At 40.5% G+C, this 20,063-nt stretch overlaps 1 protein-coding gene across 1 annotated transcript; it reads right to left on the bottom strand.

Moving 5' to 3' along the window:
* Positions 1-2,465: 2,465 nt before the first annotated feature.
* RHOU (ras homolog family member U) lies at positions 2,466-19,807 on the bottom strand. Its single transcript, XM_036756571.1, has 3 exons — positions 18,914-19,807; positions 17,037-17,095; positions 2,466-5,886 (listed from the first exon to the last, which is right to left on the bottom strand). The coding sequence occupies exons 1-3, from the start codon at positions 19,203-19,205 to the stop codon at positions 5,431-5,433; spliced, it is 807 nt and encodes a 268-aa protein (XP_036612466.1). The 5' UTR covers positions 19,206-19,807; the 3' UTR covers positions 2,466-5,430.
* Between the last annotated feature and the right edge of the window lie 256 nt (positions 19,808-20,063).

Below are 20,063 nucleotides of genomic sequence, written 5' to 3'. Positions count from 1 at the left end.
ATCCCCCTTGCAGGGTCTTTGTGTGTGGGAGAGAACGTGGTACAGTGGAAGGAGTATTGGATTTGGGGCCAGAGAACCTGGGTTCATAACCAGGCTCTGCACTTGTGACCTACAAGTCACTTGAGCTCTCTGAGCCTCAGTTTCCTCACCTATGAAACGAGGAGGTTGAGCATAATGACCTCCATGATTTCTTTTAGCTGTTCCATTCAACTGAGATGATGTATTATAATACTGTGCAATCCTTGGAGACCTCTAAGTCAGCCATCACTATTATTACTATTATCAGTAAATTTTGTATTGACGTGGAAGGATGGGAAAGAGTGACACAGAAACTAACTTCTAAGAAAATAGGAAATTATCAGCTCATACATTTAGAGTCTAAAGGTGTCCTCTAGGAAGGACCTTTGAAGGGTCCAGAAGATACCTAGTCCAACCCCTTCATTTAACAGATGGGGAAACTGAGGATCAGGAAGCTTAAGTGTCCAAGGTCATATAAACAATGAGCATCAGAGACAGGATTTGAATCCAGATTTTTTTTTCACCATACCACACCTTTTCCTATTTAAAAAAGTGACCAGCATAGGATTTGATACAAATAAGAGATATGGAGTCATCCTGTACTTTTTTGTTTGTGAGCGCTGATTTTTTACTAGCTACAAAGAAGAACCTGGAAGGAGACTGATTGCCATACAACATGGAGAAAGAAATAAGAATTTTCTATGTAAAAAGAGGTGGAAATGACTAACAGGAAGGACCTGGACATCAAATATTGAGTGTGCAGAAGATACTTAAAACTTTCTCTCTGATATGTATAAGCAGGGAATGAAACCGCCCTGGTAATAAGGAGTGGGTTAATATGATCAGTCAAGCTGTAGACAGTATGGGTCTGATTTGTCCACCCAAAGAGTGAGAGAAAGGTGAAGCTGTCTCTTTACTGATCTTCATAAATCATTCATATTATTGCACATAGTAATCATTTAGAGATAAAGTTTAGTGGGAGAAAGGATCTGATTGTATGGATTTCTCTTCATTTTGTTCTGAGCCAGACATAGGACCATAGATTTATAGCTGGAAGGGACATTTAGAGGTCATTGAATCCAATCCTCTCATCTGATAGATAAAGAAACTAAGACTCAGAGAGGTCTGGAGGAATTGCCCAGAGTCACACATTTACTAAGTATTGGGGGAAGGATTTGAACCCAAATCTTCCTTATTCGAAGTCCTAGGCTTCCTAATTATGACACTACCCTGGTTCTTTCATGAAAGATGCACTATGTTTTGAAATGTCTAATTGTTGTCCTGTTATAATATATAGGGCTTACAGTAGTTATGTGGCACTTTTGATTAAAAGTGACTATTAATGTGGATGAAATCATGAAACTAATGATCTTTGTTTACTTAGCTACCAGAAATCTTAAATTGTGCATAGATTAGGCACTCCTTTTTCATTGAACTAAATTAGTTATATTTTCACCTAAAAAGAATGTTTCATTTACTTGAACCAGTACTAATCAAAACCTTCTGAGTTATTCATGCCTACTGAAAGCCATAACCCTAGGCACCATCTTTCAATGATCCAAACTGTAGGCAGTGACTAGGAAGAAGTAATCGGTGTCCATAGGGCTGGCTTTGCATATTAAAATCTTTCAGTGACAGCAAATGTACACAGATTTTCCTAAAATACTAGTAGCCATCTAGAAGTAGATGTCAAAAATGCTAGAGAATCCATAACAACAGAAGTGGGCCATTTGGGAGACAGTTTTTTTTTGACCAAACAAGGTATTTGTTATTTCAGTTTTAAACCCATAGTATCGCATTTCTTGCCTTCTCAATGAGTAGAGGGTGGAAGGAAAGAGAGAATTTAGGAGCTGAGGGGAACAAAAAACCAGTTAAATACATAAAGGGGTAGATAATCTGAATGCTTTAGTATTTCCTGCTTTTAAGAGTTTGAGGAGGCAAGAGCCTCATCTTCTAATAACAGATAAGCTTTTCACACATCTCAGAGAGGCGTTCTCTCTGGCTGTCTCTCATGCCTAGAAAGCTTCCTCATCTTCCTTCTCCTCCACTCAGGCTACTGACCTCCTTGGCTTTCTTCAAGTCCCAATCAAAACATCACCTTCTACTGGAAGTCTTCTCCAACCCCTCATAATTCCAGGCCCTTCCTTCTGGTAATTATTTCCTATTTATCTTGTATAGAGTTTGCTTTGAATATATTTGTTTTCATGTTGTCTCCCACCATTAGACTGTAAGCCCCTTGAGATCAGGGGCTGTCTTTTGCCTCTTTTTTGTATCCCAGAACTTAGCATAATGCCTGGCACATAATAGGCATTTAATAAATGTTTATTGAATGATTGTGTGTTGCTTTCCAACCCGATGTTTCAAAGAGCTCATCAGGGGCAGTGTTTTTAAAGAGGTGGTTGGACCTTATTTATTTCCAAAAGAAGATCTTCCATAAGATAGGCAGATGCAAATATACACAAGTTGAAATTTATTTCACACCACCCGACTCATCACATTTTCAAGTGAAACATTCTGCTCAGTATCACCTACACTTAAAAACAGGAAAACACAACTTGGTAAGGCACAATATTGAGAAGAGGCAATGTGGAGGACTTTTTCCTCATTTTGGCTTTGTAAAATACCTGTGGTTTTTCAGAATATATCTAAGAACAGAAAGCATAGTATCCAAAAAGTTGCAAGAATCTATTTCATATACACACAGTAAAAAAAGATAACAAAACAGGCTCAGGTATATCACATTTTCTGTAATAGTAATATTGCCCTAGAGTTTTAAGATTTACATCAGACTAGCACGCTATAAAATAGGGTGCTGATAAGAAATCATCTTTGCGATACCAAGCTGCAAGTTTACATTTAACAAGTTTTCTGGGCTTTGAAATGAGTTGACTTCCCATCCTCACAAACACACAAAGTTTTCAAAGTTTCCCCACCCTGCCTAACTTAACAGAGAAATAAATATGAAGGGAAACCTCTGGCCCAACCCCAGCTTTCCCATTCCATAAAACATTGTAAAATATAAAAATTTCTGCACTCGTAAAATCAACCCACCAAACTTTAAGCATTAGGGTTAGCCCAAGTACTACTAGTACTGGGCTCTGTTCTTGGCTCAATTTCTAACTTCAGTGACATAGAATCGAGCATCCAATAAGAAATAAAAGCATTTGAAGTGAAACTTTCAGAACTGAAAGGTGTGTGGGCCTGATTTCTACCACCACCACTCCCTCTTTTTTTTAAGACTAAATGTTTTGCATAGAATCCTTTAAGTTAAGCTTGGGAATTGTCTAGAATTCAAAGTTTGTTTTAAGAATCACAAGAAGTTAAGCAACTTTTTTTAATCAATTCAAGTTGTAACTAAACATTTCCAAAAACTATGGCAACCATTTCATTATAACAAAACATAAATAATAATAACAAGAGACTATGTGTATTTAAGAGGTTTATAGGTTAATCTTTTGTTCCATATATATTTGAAAGAGGTTTTTTTGATAGCTACTAGCAGGAGCAAGAAAAAAATTATGGACTGGTATTGGACTTCCTCTAGAGAACATGAGTTGAGACTTATTAAATACATAAAGGCAAAAGGAGTTAGGACTCTTCTACTCCACAACTACACAAAGATTCCCTTTCAAGCTACAGATGTAGATATGGAAAAACTGGCTTAACCCCGGGTAAGCCTGAGATCAGAGACTAAAAAAAAAAGAGAGAAAAAAAAAAAACCCTGCTGCACCCCACCTCTATGTCAGACTGTGTGTTAAAGGCTGATATGGCATTTTGCAAGAGAAACAATGCCTTATACATATCACCTAGTAGCAAATCTGCATGACTCACAAATAAGTGACATTCTCAAAGTCCCAAGGCAATCGAGGAAGCTAAGGAGCTGTGAACCCAGGTCTGATCTATAGAGCTCAGCTGCAGCCAATTAAAACACTTGCTTCCCGTTACTAACGGCAGCAGCATTCTCATGATCTTTAAGACACATGGCACTATTCTGCTGCCAGTTCTTGGGGGAAAAGTCATCTGTTGCAGTTAGTTAACTGAATGCTTTCACGGGTTTTTAGGGTAGCTGGTATTTTTTAAAGCAGTCTCAGCAGACGATTAAATTAAAAGCCCTCTAACGGCACACCTGGGCTGGAATCAAAAAAAAAAAAAAAACAATCTCTCCTTATAAAAGGCTTTCTAATGAGGAAAAAGCCAGGCCTTTCCTTGAAAATCCAGTAATTGTGGCATATCCTCTATTCTCATTCATTTTTTTAAAAGTTGAATCAGCAGCATAAACAGCCATTATGTAAAGGGGAAACATTGAGGAGCACATATTGGCTGACTTAAAAAAAGATACACTGTGTCAAACAAACATTTGCTACCTCCTTTCAAAAGAGCATTCCCATGCCTTACAGATGGTACAAATTAGCCATGCAACCTCTCAAGACACACAGAAAAGTCTGGGAGTTAGAACAAAGTGGGAAGGAGGCAGTTTGGGGCACATATTACAGAACCTAAAAGAGGAGACCTTTGGGCCAGGAGTCAGGAAGTTCAATGGCCACATTTTGCTCCCATTAATATGGTTATTTCCTAAAACCAAATGAAGGAGACATTCCAATGGACTCACTCAACACCAGCATGTCATTCAACCCATGTCTGCCCAATGCCCACAACTGATGTGAGTATAATTTTTTTTTAATCATGGCTTTGAGAGGGAGCTACACAATGCCAAGTAACTACTTGAATGGATTTTTCCCCCCACGGAATTAGCCAGGCACTTATACTTGACTGACGTATTTGAATTAACCAACTGTTTTGAGGTTGTACACACAAGCTTTTGCAAGTTTCCTCAGATTTTTTTTTTAATGAAAGTGCAATCTGCATGGAATTCTAAGGCTAAAAATGCTGTTTTTTAGCAGGCACCGTGTTTCAGAGAGATACAAATGCCCATAGAAGACCCTTTGTCCACAGTCCACTGTTTAGCCTTGAATCAAGTTTCCTCCTTCCTCCCACAATCTATCATGCTCCTTTGTCCTTCTATATATTAAAATACAACAAAAACTCCACGATCTTTACCCAGATCTGGAGTGTCTTCTCATAAGGTGTGATATAGCTTTAAATGATCAGATTGCTGGAAAATTCTTAATCTACTTAAAAAATAATTTGCATAAAAGTATGTCTGCTCCCTTAGCTCACACAAGAAACTGAAGAGAAAGAAAAAGAACAAAGAAGAACATAAATTGAGCCCTCCCACAGTGACATATATTTATATATGTGTATATATGTACATATATATACACACACAAACATTATATATACATATGTACACATATTTTCTATACAGTGAAAGGAAAAGTCATTTAAGCTAATATAGCTTCTAATTTGCATTTCTTCTAAAAATAGCCTTTTCTGGGTCTCTGGCCAGCAGCATTATACCAAACAGCAATATTTCTTCCACCAAGATTTGGAAATATTTTTCATTTTGTCTGGAGTCCTGTTCTTGGATTTCTTTGGCTGCTGTTGAGTGTCCGAGTGCTGAATGCCAGCCACAATGGCTGCATCAAAGACCTCTTTGAGGTTTTTCTGAGTCAAGGCAGAGCACTCAATGTAAGAGGTAGCTTTGATCTCCTCTGCACACAGCTTAGCGGCCTCCTCAGCCACTGGCTTCTCCTTGCATTTGTCCAGTTCAATGAGGACTTTGACATCTTCTCGGAGGTCTGACTGTGTGCCAACCAGTATGATGGGGGCTTTGGGGCAGTGACAGCGAATCTCTGGGACCCATTTCTCGCTCACATTCTGAAAGGATGAAGGGCTTACAACGCTGAAGCAAAGCAAAAAGATGTCCGTGTTGGTGTAGCAGAGAGGCCTGAGTTTGTCAAACTCATCCTGCAACGAAACAAAGCAGTCCAGAATTATTTCTTTGTAGTCACAGTTTAAAGACTCAAGGCAGCATATTCCAAGGTTATGAAAACCCAACTGGATGTGGAAGGAGAATTGTCTAAGTGATAATACCATTGCCCCTTTGAGGTCCACAGTCGTAATGTACAGATGATGACATCCATCTTCTGGGTGTATCAGTTACTGGTCCTTCCATTCCCATCTGCTTCTAACTTTTAGCATCACTCATGACATCAAACAACTACCAAGGGGGCACTACAGCTGGCTTGCCATGTACGTACAGATATACCTTATTTAGTTTTCCTACTACAGATTAACTCGGGCCTAGATTCTCTAAACTGTAGGTACAAATCTTCCTGTTTATTCAGAATTTAGTTTCTGTATCCATATCCACAAATAAAAATTGAGAAAATGTCTATCTAGCCCAAGTCAAAGGTAAATTTCTTGAAGATAGGAAGTCTTGTATCCCCAGTGCCTGGCACAGAGTAAGCACTTAATAATTGCTTATTGATTTATTAATATTTGGTGAACTGAATTAAGAGTACAAAATACTTCAGGGTACAGTGGAAAGAATTTGGAGATAGAGGACCTCTGTTCAAAGCTCTGTCAATTACTTGTATATATGACTTTGGACAAGTCATTTCACTTCCCTGGCCCTTAGTTTCCTCCTCTGTTAAAAAAGAGAGGATTGGACTAGAGGGCTTCTGATCTCCCTTCCAGCTCTAGGTCCATGATCCTCACAACAGCGCGAAAGTTCTTATAGCATAGATTTGTCTGTTTCATAGAGGAGGAAAAGTATATTGTGCACGGAGATTATTACCTTAAATCTTCTCTATATTAATCTTGTATGTTCTGATTAATATTGTATTTCCTCCATTAGAACGTAAGCTGCTTAAGGGCAGGGACTGCTTTTGCTTTTTTTTGCACTCTTATCACCTGGCACACAGTAAGCACCTAAGTTGTTGGTTGATTGGTTACTTGAGTATTAGAAAGTATAGAGTCATACACTGGCAGAGTGAAAAACCAACCACAAACTTTCATTCAGTGGCATGCTCTGGTCTCCATGTTACTTGTGTTAACTGACAAATGGATTTAGTAGGTGGCAAAGTCCTGTGCCCCCCTCAACATCAATTCCCTTTTTCTCCTCTTTCTCTCTTCTCCCTCCTTTCCTTTCTCTCCTAGTCCACCTGCTTACCTTTTCTTTTTTACCCTGTCTGGGCGAGTTTGTCCCATGAGTATTACCTGTTCTGTCTCCAGAGTTCCCACATGTTAGAGGACCACAGAGGCTGCTGAGCCCCACCCTATATATCCTTTGCGAATCTTGGGACAAAAGATATGTTTGAATTATTCCAAATGATCTGAATTGGCAGCCTGTAAACTTCTATTAACCAGATAATTAACTATACCTTCCCCTCTTCCTCTGATCTTAAAAGTGAGATTTTCTAACCTTTATGAATCTGAAGTCTATTTTGTCCTCTGTTCATGCAGTTCTATTTTCAGTTATGTGAAGATTCGAATAGTTTCTTACTAAAAACTTGGATGGGAATGATTTCACTGCTATTTAAAGTTCCTATTTATGGCTGCCATCCATTTTAATGTGCATCATACAGACTTAACTATCCAGTGGTATGCAAAAAATTAAGCATTATTCCATAGTCTCCTCTACACAATTCTTCATTCTGACACATTATTTACAGTCCCCCACTTATATAAACATCAATCCCCATCAAAGCCTTCCTAGTTACCACCTCTTCCCCCTCCCCTATGATGGCTTTTGGTCTCTTTTTATTGAAATTTATTATCTCAACTCAAGGTGCCATATTTCAAGCAAAGATCAATCAACTAATATGAAAAGGATGTCCAGTTGAAACCCTGGAATCGTTCAGGGTATTTCTGAAAAAAAAAATCACAGTAGCTCCCAAAGCTTTCAAAAGCCCAAAGCAGAGGTCAAATTTGCCTTTATGGATCAAATGCTGAACAAAAATAAACCAGATAGGCTTTTACTTGGCTCAGGAAACATTTTAATTAAAAGTTCCCTCATATTCTCAGAGGATCTCAAATTAAGAAGCAAGAGGAACAAGTACAATATGAAATTAGTCCCGTTGTACTTGACTGTGAATGAGGCCAAAAACACTTGGATATTGGTTGAGTTTGGAGGGCTTGCATTCCCCATAAAAAGCCGGCCAGACGAGACTAGGTCTATGACAGGAGTCCAGGAAGCAGGTTTCACCAGACCTCTGGAGACTGAGTCTAAGAATCTAAGAAAGCAAAGCAGAAACTTAGCCCCCTAGCTCCCTTTGCCTAAACAGAAGCTCTGTATTCACTGATGTAAATGCAATATGCACATGGAGGGAAGGACAGTGGAAGAACACTCTCCATTTTGTTGAAATGGATTCTGGGAGCCAAGTGGTTTGTATGAACTTGCCAGGTATGTGTTAAAGAAATTGTTGCGTGATTAAGTTTAATCACATGGGGAGAGGGGAAAAAAACAAAAAAACAAAAAACAGAAAGTAGAGGTTCCTACTGTGAGGAGGATACAATTGGGTTCACAGATTAAAGGAGCTCCTGTGAGCAACTCCATTGTGAGCCACACCATTTTGGCTATGGTCTCTTTTTCCTGAGCCAAAGAGTGTCTCTTTAAAAATTCCCAATCCCTTAAAGTAAGACTGTGGGTGATGTGTTAACCTTATTTTGACCAATGTGTTTATATCTATACACAGCCTTCAAGGGAAAACCCAATTTTAGAGGAGCAATCTGTATGTAGAAATTCACACTTCTACCCAACCAGGTGTATCTTCCCTAACAGGTTATAGAATTAGCTTCCTACAGGATCACCTCATTTCAGTGTAGTTTCACACACTGGGGGATCTGTGCGCCAATCTCTTGATATCTAAAGTGAAGACAGACATGGAGGCCTCGTCCAGCAGGGTTAGCATGAGGATTACCTTAATCAGGTAATGTCTTTAAACTTGAGTTCCCCTAGATGACTAGTACGGAAATACCAAAGGCGTTAAACCAAGTCACTTAGAAGGGAGATTAGTTAATCTAGGGGGAATGGAATGAGATTTGCATGGGATCAGATTTAGAGCTCAAAGGGACCCTGGAGGTCATCTAGTTGAGTTCATCTAGTCCAAAACCCTCACTCCCTTGCACCTTTTATAAATGAAGCCAAGGAAGGTGAAACAACTTAGGCTAAAGGCCACACAGGGAGCAAAACCAGGATTCAAATTCAGGACCTCTGACTAGTACTCTTTATTGCACCAGTATGTTTTCCATTTTGGTTCAGTTCAGTCTAACTAGAATAACTACAGAGCATCTATCCCACTCAAGGCACTATGCTAGGCCTAGAAGAGAAATCAGGATGGACCAGATACCTGTCACCCTCCTCTTCATCCCTCTAGTCAAATGGAGGGTTCTTTGATTTAGAATTGAAAGGGAACTTGAAGGTTATCTCAACCAACCCATACATTTCAGAGAGGAGGAAACTATGACCCAGAAAGGTCAAGTAATTTGTTCAAGGTCACACAGGACATAAAGGCAGAACGGGGATTCTAGCATGTCTTCCAACTACAAATCCAATGCTCTTTCTACTCCACTAGGGTCAGCTAGGTGGTGCAGCGGATAGATTTCAGGGCCTGGAGTCAAGACTCATCTTCCTGAGTCCAAATCTGGCCTCAGACACCTCCTAGCTGTGTGACCCTGGAAAAGTCACTTAAACCTGTCTGCCTCAGGTTCCTTATCTGCAAAATGGGCTAGAGAAGGAAATGGCAAACCACACTAATATCTTTGCCAAGAAAACCCCAAATAGGGTCATGAAGAGTCAGACATGACTGAAATGACTCAATAACAAAGAAATAAAAAAAGTACACAAAAAAACCCTATCGTAATATACAGCAATATAACAAATCACTTTCCTCACAATTACCCACGGCACAATTATAATTCCATTTTACAGATCTGGAAACTGAGTTTCCAGGAAGTGAAATAACTTACTTGTGATTATACAACTATTAAGTAGCAGTGCTGGAATTTAAACTCACATCTCGTGTTCTGTCACCTTTTCCCACTTCACCAGCATTTGCTGCCATCATAACTTTAGCTCATACTTAATCAGCAGCACGAGATTTAAAATTCCTTTCCTCACAAGTCTCTAAGAGAGGCAGGAAAGTCAGCACACATTTATTGATCACCTATTATGTGCTAGGAACTGTGCCAAGTATGGGGAAATAAAGAGAAAACAAACCAGGTAGCATAAGTATTAATATTCCCACTTCTCAGATAAGGAAACTCAAAGTCAGAGCCATTCCGTGACTTGCATTAAGTGACTTCCTAAGAAGAGGCTGAGCTGGGGCTCAAACCCAGGTTGTTTCCTGATATTAAGACCAGAGCTCTAATTGTGGAGCACAATGTGCTGAGCAACAGAGAGACAGAAATAGATTGTCATCGCAGTAGGAAAGGGAAAGGGCATCCAGTGACAAGGAGGGAAAGGAAGGAAATGAGCATTTATTAAGCACCGATTATGTGTTAGGTTGTACTCTTTACAAATATTATTTTATCCTCACAACAACTTTGTGATAAAGATGTTATATTATCACCATGTTCCAGATGAGGAAACTGAAGCAAACAGAGGTTAAGTGACTTGCCCAGGATCACACAGCTAATAAGTGTCTATGGCTATATCTGAACACAGATCTTCCAGACTCCAGGCCCAACACTCTATCCACTGTACCATCTACCTGCCTAGCTAGGAAAGGGAAGGAATCTGGGACAACTTCATGAAAGAGGACATCTGAATTTGAAGGAAGGGTAGAATTTTTGACAGGTATGGAGAGGAAAGATATTCCAAGCAGAAGTAACTTCATGAATAGAGAGAGAGAGACAAAAGGCCACAAACAGTTCAGTTTTGATGGATGTAAGTACTATACCTATATGACACTGACAAATCACTTAGTCTTTGTGGACCTCCCTTTTCTCTTAGTTTGTAAACTAAAGGGGTTGGGCTAGAGAATTTATTTCAGTTCAATTCATGAGCATTTGTTGAGATCCTACTGTGTGCCAGGCACACTGTTAGGCAGTGGGGATATTAAAAAAAAATAACAGTAACATACTACCATCCCTGCTATGAAATAGCTTATTAGCTTACATTCTATTAGTATCTCTAGTGTACATTTCAGATCTAAATCCCAGGATTCTGCAATATCTGGGACTTTCCACCTTTTCAAATGGGTTTCAAAGTCCAAGAGGAAAAATGTCAGACTATTATTCTAATGTCTCCAGTCAGTGATGGGTTGTTCTTGTTTTTAAATAGGGAGCGTGGTGTGGACCAGTGGTTTCACAGTCAAAGAGAAAAAGATATTGACTCAGAAAACCACAACATGACATCATCTATGTTGTCTCATATTTTTATTTATTTTGTTAAGCATTTCCCAATCACATTTTAATCTTATTCAGTTACATTTGAGAGTTTCGTGGGCCTTACTCAGGGAAGGTGACACCTCTTATGTAAACTGTGGGCAGAACTAAAGTCAGGAGACTCAAAGTCATTCAAAATCCTGCAGCAGACAAATTCATCCCTCAGAGCCTGTTTCCCCATATGTAAATGTGGATAATGATGCTACCAACCTCATAGTTATTTTAGACTGTGTAAGGATAGCCTTAAAGCCTGTGCAAAGATAGTTAATGATAATAACTTACATTTAGGTTGTACTTAGTTTGGCAAAGCACTATGTAAATGATTTCTTATGAATTGTTATTATTAGGTTTTTAAGCTACCTCAATATAGCTAGTTACTATTATTATTATTTTATAATTAATAAAATGTTGTTGGACTGGCCAGGAGGTCTTATTTTTGTTTGTGCCATAGACCCTCTTAGCAGTACTTTTTTGTGTGTCATAGACCTTCTTAGAATAATGTTTTTAAATGTCTAAAATACATAAGATTATAAAAGAAACCAAATGTATAGAAATACAGTTATCAAAATATTAAACAAGTTCACAGACCTCAAGTTAAGAACCCCTGGACTAGAGGTCTTTACCACAGCTAATGTTCTAAGCTCTGTGCAAGATTCTAAATACCTGATTGCATCAAAAGAAGCCAAAAAAAATCTGAGCTATAAACCAAGAAACTATTATTTGGGGAATCATTTGAGAAACATTTCATTTTTCCTTATAAGTAGAATTTTTTCTTGTTCCTTTCTTTTTTGTTGTTGTTGTTTTGTTTTTGTGTCTCCAGAAATTACAATGCCTGGCATAGAGTAGTATTTAATAAATACTTGATTGAGTGATATGAGGTGTTCCAATTAACTAGATGAATGAAGCTTAGCTATGTGCCAAAATGTTTCACTTTCTATATTCATGATTGGAATCTTTATAAAATCTAACAAATGCTTTCCTGCCTTCTTAAACAGAGTATACTGAAAATAATTTAACCGTTTCTTGGTAACTAAGGATAATCATCAAAGTATTAATGTACTTAGCTGTTAGCAAGATCTTCATGAGGTATGCAGAGTCTTGAACATAAGAACTTAATCATAATGTTTGTAAATTGAATTGCAGGGCTCTTTGACCTTACATGAAATGATCCTATACTTTCTGACTTCTTGTTTGCTTTTTAAGGTTTCTGTCTCTCTTCTTCCTGTCACTTCAACAAACATGTATTGCTCTTGTCAATGTATCTGCCTCGAGCAGCTTTTTGCCTGGCACCCTCTCAACCCCCTGTGTACACACACACACACACACACACACACACACACACACCTGACAAAAGAGATAACATCTAAAATGAAGGTCAACAGGTTCTAAGTGGAGAATTGTCTTTTTTTTTAACTACACGTGTGACCTTTGGAAAGTTCCTTGACCTCTGTAGACCCCCATTTCCTCATTTGTAAAATGAGGAGATTGGGCTGGATGGCCTGAGGACCCTTCAAGATCTAAATCTATGCTCTTCTGCATGGTGGAAAGGGAGGAGAGTTCTCTTGAGAGTAAAAGCCCTGATTTTATCACATCTTTTGACTTCCCCAAAGGCCTCTTCTCCTTGCTTCTGATTTCCCAATAGACTGACAGATAAGCAGATTTCTCAATAAGTGAGATGTCACTGTATCAACACTATTCAGGTTAGCAAACTTACATTGTATGAAGAAAAAAATTAACTTTATAAAAGTGAATGAAATTTTCATCACAAAATCACTGCAGTATTTAGTTACAGTAAAAAAAAAATGCAGGAGATTTTGCTCTTTTTAAACCTCAAAGCACGGATTTCTTTGTCCCCAATTCTGTACTTCAGCAGTTCTTGCTTTTTTTTTTTCCACACTAATATAACACTCCTTCTCACCCCATCTTCATATGCCCCTCCCACGCACCCTATATCATCCACACACCACATAGCAGGAATTCTGGCAGTGAGCAGGAAGTAAATAGTCAGCCATGGTGGTGGGGAGGAGAACAGTGGTAGTGGGACAGTGTGTGAACAGAAGGCCAGGCTGGTTCCCCCTTGGAACCCTTCATGTCTGAAACACTCCCCCATTCCAGTTCTCTACTTGACTCTCCCACAGAGTAGGAGCACCAGGATGATGAACTGGCTTTGGTCCTAGTGACAGATGGCACCAGGCTTTAAATCTCTTCAGAAATGGAAGGTTAGCCTCATTCAGAATGGCTGTGTGGTTATCAGCATAATGTCTCATGGTACATACTGTGCAACCAGTTCTCCAGGTCTGCAAGTACTTATTAGAAACAAAGGGAAATTATTGGTTGGAACCAGTTTCAATGGTCTAACAATATAAAATCTGGCTATGTATGGGGTATATAATGAATAAGGGTATTGCTATATCCTTTACCTTTGCCATTGGTTAATATGTTGATCCAAGCATGAGTTTATGGAGACCAAATCCTCCCCTTCTCCCTTTTATTACACCATCAACTCAAAACTCCTAGCACCTCACCTTCTTTTGGCAAATGTCTGATTCTTTGCCAGACAAGAATAAATATTCAAAATATTTCAAGAGACTGACTGGGCATGAACACCCAATTCACTAGCTTCTAGACTTGGATCATGATAAACAACTGTATCTATGTTCTAAAAGATAATGGGGCTAAATAAGCCAAATCGCTGATTTTAAAAATGCAAAGACTTGGTCCCTACCAGCCATTAACTCTAGGACCTGCAACAAATCACTGAAACTTTCTGGAGTCCTCAGCTATAAAATCACTATTATAAAATAATATATACCTGCCTTGTAGAAATGACTGCAAATGAATGGAAACAACCATAAATTACTCCGCAAATATTATAAGCTTCTAGGGGGCAAAAACCATCTTTAACAATTTGCTTTCTAGAAGGTCCAGTGCAAGGTCATGTACATAAATAAGATACTAATTAAATAATATCTGATGATGATAAATGTAAGATATTTCCTGAACACCAAGACTAAAAATTAGACATATCAAAAATAGACTTTAAGAATCTGTAGTTTTATGTACCAATACAAATTAGATTCATTACAACAAACATTTATGAAGTGTTTAGTATGTTCAAAGTACTTTTCTAGGCCCTAGAGACACAAGGATAAACTAGAAAAGCAGCCCCTATCCCCTCAAGGAGATTACACTCTACTGGGGTAGAGGGTGGTATTTCACACAGGTAAGAGAATACAAGGAAAATAAGAAGGGCAAACTAACAATTGAGGAAGATCAAGGAAGGCTTCCTGCAGGAAGAAACATCTGAATCAAAGACAAGGTTTCTAAGAGACTAGGATAAAGAAGGCATAGAAAAAAGGGATTAGCTTGTGCCAGTGTATCATGAAGTTGGATCAAGTACCTCTGGCGAAGAAGACATGGGAGCCAGACTGTGGTCAGCCCCAAATTCTAGGCTAAGGATTTTTTAAATTTTATCCTATGGGCAAGAGAGATCCATATGAGTTTGTTTGTTTTAGCAGACCAGGGCTTTAGAAAAATTATTTAGATCAATGGAGTCAAACTCAAGTAGAAATGGATCCCTACCCTATGTATATTGACTTAAAAAAACACAAATTAACATTATCTGTGTTTTATTGTATTTTTATTTTTTTCTGTTAAACATTTCCCAATTCTATAGCTCAGCATTTTAATCTGGTTCTGGCCTCACTTATGTAGGTGAGTTTGACATCTCTGATTTAGATTATACCCAACATAGATTACAGAAGGGGAGAACCTAGAAGCAGAGGAGACTTGTTTTTAAGGGAAGTAGACGATATGATGCTCAAAAAAGAAGTAACAAACAAGATAAAGATCTGTCATATAACTATATGCGACTCAAATTCAATATCCAAAACATCTTTCACCTCAATTCATCCTCCCCTCCCCCAACTTCCCTATTTCTGTTGTGGGTATCACTATTCTTCCAGTCTACCAAGCTTAAAACCTAGGAATCATCCTCAACTGCATTCTAACTCACCACCACCTCACTTTGTCCAATCAGTTACCAAGGACTTGTCAATTCTACCTCTGAAATATGTTTCGCATTCACCCTCTCCACTAACATGATCCACTAACACTACAACCTGACTCAGGCCTCATCATCCCACACATGGACTTTCACCAGCCTCTCCTCTTTCAAATCCATCCTATATACTGCTATCATGTTGATATTCCTAAAGTATAAATACAAACTTCTCACTCCCCTGGGCAAGAAGTTTCAATGACTCCCTCTTGACTCTAGAATAAAATGTAAGCTGGTCTGTTTGATATTTAAAGCCTTTTACAAATTGTCTACAATCTAGCACAAACTTCCTTAATCTTAGTGTCTTCCTTCTGAGACTACCCCAATATATCTTATTTGTATATAGTTGTTTGTATGTTATCTCCTCCATTGCACTGAGAGAGAGCAAGAGCTGGTTTTTGCCCCCTTTTTTTCTGTATTCCCAGCACTTAGCACAATGCCTACTTGATAAAAGTTAGTTGACTATCTTTCTATGTGGACTGTATATCATTCGCTCTAATACACTCTCCATAACTAGACTAATTGCTGTTCTTCTCCCTAACAGGCTGGAACCTATGAATAAATATAATTTCTCTCTCTACTACCCCATCTCTTGGTAACCTAGCTCAGCTAAAAGGTGACCTCCTACAAGAGGTCTTTCCTATTCTTGAGATCCCCAATTGTTAGGACTCTCCTCCCACCTACCTGAAAATTATTTTGTATTTATTATGTAGAGTTCACTCCGGTAGAATGTGAGCTTCTTGAGGGCAGGGACTTTCATTTTTGACTTTATATTCTTAATATCTAGTATTGGGGTTGGCACATAACAAGCACTCAGTAAACACATTACATTAAATTTTATGAAAGACAGGAACTCTGATCAAGCTGATGATCAACCACAATTCCCAAGGACACAGGGTACTGCCTATCTTCTGAGTGGTGATGGACTCAGAATTAAGACTTTGGGGTAGGGTGGCGGTAGCTGCATGGTCAACGTGGGAATTTGTTTTTCTTGATTGTACATGTTTGTAACAGGTTTTGTTTTTCTTGCTTTCTCAGTTGAGGAGTGGGGTAGGAGGGAGAAAATGCAGATCTGAAAATCAAATTTAATTAGGGAAAAATAGAATTGTACAAGCCCAGAAGAGAGTTTCCAGTATTTAACATTTCAAGGATATAATATATTAGTGCAGTGGCGGAAAGGTGCTGAATTTGAAGTCAAAGAATGTGTGTTCAATCTCAGCTCTGCCATTCACCACCTATGTGACCACAGGTGAGTCATGTCACTTCTGGGGAATCTTAGTTTCCTACAGAATGTGGGAATAGATACTAGATGACTTCTCAGATCCCTTCCATTTCTGAATCCATAATTAAGTGTTAGACTGTGTGCAGTTCACTTATAGAAAGATGTGACATGAGGACATGGTTAACTAGAGAGAGGACTAAGGTTTAAGACTTGCCTCCTCACCTAGTGACCTTGGCCACTACCAGCCAATCCCACCAGCTGGGCCTGGCCAAACCTTTCAGCCAATTTATTAATAGTGGTCCTCTCCCTGTTCCTGATATGCGAACAGCCAAAAGCAAGGATGAGAAGGATGATTCCACAATGGAAGGATAGGTCAGTCTCTTTGTAAAACATTTGGAGACCCATAACCTCTTTTAAGAAATTGTTTTCAAGGAGTTTACTGACCTGGCCGGCTGTGTCACAGAGCTGCAGTCTCACTGGCCTGCCATCCACAGATACAACAGCTAAGAAGAAAAGACACAAAGAAAAGTGTCATGAGGGGCTTCTTTAATCATTCACAAGAGAATGATACCTTCTACTCTCCACCCCCACCCCTACCAAGGCCCTCCCACGAACACGATTTCTTTTAGTTTCTTCAATTAATTTAGACTTAATAGCCTGAAGAGCTGGAACCGGATCAGCCACAAACATTTGGGTATACAAACCCTTCAGGGCTTGACAATTCACTTCACTGCAGCTGATGAAGTAGCAAATCACTGAAGGAAAACTCTTTGATGAGACCAAAAGAGACACAGCCCTTTCCTCCAGATCCAAAGGATTTATTCTCTTGTCACATTTATGTTTCAGAAAGACTTAAAAACAACAGGGGGGTGGTGTGAGAGAAGGCTGGGGGTAAGTGGGAATCAACCTCACAGCTCTAAATCACTGGGAAGCCACAGTAAATATTTTTGTTTTCCCTTGGGAAAATTTTCTGACTGCAGAGTTTATCACAAAACCCGAGCTTGTTTGGAGACCATGTGCAAACAGCAGCTACCTGCATTGTTCTGTTTATAAAAGAGGTCTCTGCTTATCTCTTCGTTCTGTTCAAATAAGGGATTTTTTAAAACCGTTCACCTTTTAACCAGGATGAGAAGATTTTTTTTTTGTCTTTTATTCCAACAAGCCTTGCTGGAATTTTTTTTTTATCAGCAATGCCTGCATTCTACATTGGTTTTAAATGATCCACCATCAATTGGGGAGGAAGGGAGGAGAAAGGAGGGAAAAATTCGATTTTTCACATTTTTTTGAAATCACCCCTATAATGTCCATCTAGCTTGTCTTGATGGATTAATAAATTGCTAGTTCTTCGCCACAATGAGTTACTAATAGCTCAGAAAAGAGGGTCGTTAAGGGGGTGGGTGCAGAAAGAACAAAAACTACAATAAACGTTTGCTAATCACACACTCTCCAAGGGTACCATAAAACTTCCAGAAAGTGAGAAAGACAGAGGAAAAATCACAAAGAAGGTTGTAATTAAGGAGAAAGTTTACCTACGCATCAACAATCCCTCTAAGAACCTCGTGGTTGGGGCTCCAACTAGACTAAAGAGATATTTAAAATCGGAAATAGACCTTGCTATTGTTATGCGGAGGAAGGCCGGGAAGAAAGAAAACCTGCCCATACCCCGGAATAACTCTGGCTAAGAGGATTTGTGAGTTGTGATTGGTGCTATTTTGATGCAAATTAAGCCTTATCTGGCAGTTTCTACGGCGCTTTAAAGTTCAGCAAGCACAAAGTCAGGCACACCACCAGCAAGGACTGAAAGTCCCAGGCCCGGCTGATAACAGCACACCCAGTTATCACCCTCCAATTAAAACTCCCAACCCAGGCGCCAGGAGGTTTCGCTCGGACTCAGCATTTTCGCCCCAGGACAACTGTACCGGCAATCAGAGGTTTCCCTTTTTAATTTGTTTCTTCCTCTCATTAAAAATGCGGCTAGATCTCAGGAACTACTCTTTCCCCCTCGCTTTATTTTTTTAATTTCCATATGCACTTGACTTCCATCTCAACAAGTTCGGGGATCCAGGATCACCTCCTTACATTTTGCTCCAAACATGCCTTGCCTCGAGGTTGTGAAGCCAGTAGCATGATTAATCTACGGCATTTCTCTATGGAATGCACAGCAACACCTCCCACACCCCCTCAGAAGGAATCACTTCGATAGCTACGGCTTTGCTTCTTCAATAACGTTCATTTATAAGAACGAATACATTGCTCTTCGTCCCTTCCTCTCCAGTACAAACACGAGCTCCGTGGAGCCCTGTCTCCAACTCCTGCCTTACCTGAGAAGTTGTCGAAGGCGGTAGGGATGTACTCCGTGGGGTACCCATTCGTGGTGTAGCTCACCACCAAACTCGTCTTCCCCACCGCACCGTCCCCGACCAGCACGCACTTGATACTCCGCCGCTCCGCGCCCCCAGCCCGGCAGCGGTTCCCCAGGGCTGCTCCGAGGGCGGCGGCTGCTGTGCCCCGGCTGCTGCGCACCCGGCGCGGGGGCACCGGCGGCACCTCGCAGCTGCAGCAGCCCGGCACTGGCTTGCTGATGTACTCCGCTTCCCCCTGCTGCGGCGGCATTGGCCTTTCTCCCGCGGGCGAGGAAGCAAAGGGACTAAAGGGGAGCCGGCGCGGGTAGCTAGGGGAACTGGGAGAGGGAAGCCTTGCTCCCCGGAGCGCAAAGGGCACTTCACTGCCCTGTGGACAGAGCCCCCCTGGACGTCCTTGGATAGAGATTTCTTCCTCGCTCCCAGTCCTCTGGGGAGTATGAACCCGGTATGGTCCGGGCGGCGGCTCCCGTCTCCTCCTTGGGTCCAGGCAGCTTTGCAGGCGTCCACCGGGGGAGCCGGGAAAGATCCGCGGCCCCCCTCCTCCCCCTCCGCCCCAAATTGTTTCCCCACTGTCCGGTGACAAGAGGAGACGGGCCGGCCGGCTCTCTCCACACCAATCTGTGGTCTTCCAGCTAGAAGGCGAAACAGTGGAATACCCTCTTCTCAACAAGCCACCCAGAAAAATTGAAATTCCGTAGAAAAAGTGGCTAGACAAAGGAGGATTTGGGGGAGAAATGTGTCTGGCGCGGTTCCTTAATGGACAGCCACCAAGGCACAGCGCGGCCAGGAGTAAGAGACTGACCGAGGAGAGCCTCGCACAGAGCCTACTGAGCCAAAGCGCTCCTTGTCTGTGTGTGTGTGTGTGTCTCTATAGCTTCAAGATGACATAACTCGAGGGGAGCCGACGGGGAGGGGGGAAAAAAGAGGCGGAACCTGGCCTTGCGCCTTGGCTGCTGCTGCTGCTGCTGTAGCTGCAGCCCTTGGAGGCTGAGGCTATAGCGCTCTCTACCTGCTCCCTACACCTCTTGCACCTTCTCCACCCCTAAGTCAGCACCAACCACTGGCCGGAGGCGGTGGGGACCAGACCCGCTCCCGTGGGACGCCACAG

The sequence above is a fragment of the Trichosurus vulpecula genome, chromosome 4 (genome assembly GCF_011100635.1).
Source record: "Trichosurus vulpecula isolate mTriVul1 chromosome 4, mTriVul1.pri, whole genome shotgun sequence".
NCBI classification, from domain to species: Eukaryota; Metazoa; Chordata; class Mammalia; order Diprotodontia; family Phalangeridae; genus Trichosurus; species Trichosurus vulpecula.
Note: the sequence above shows the minus strand (reverse complement) of the source record. Positions and strands in the feature narration are given on the sequence as shown.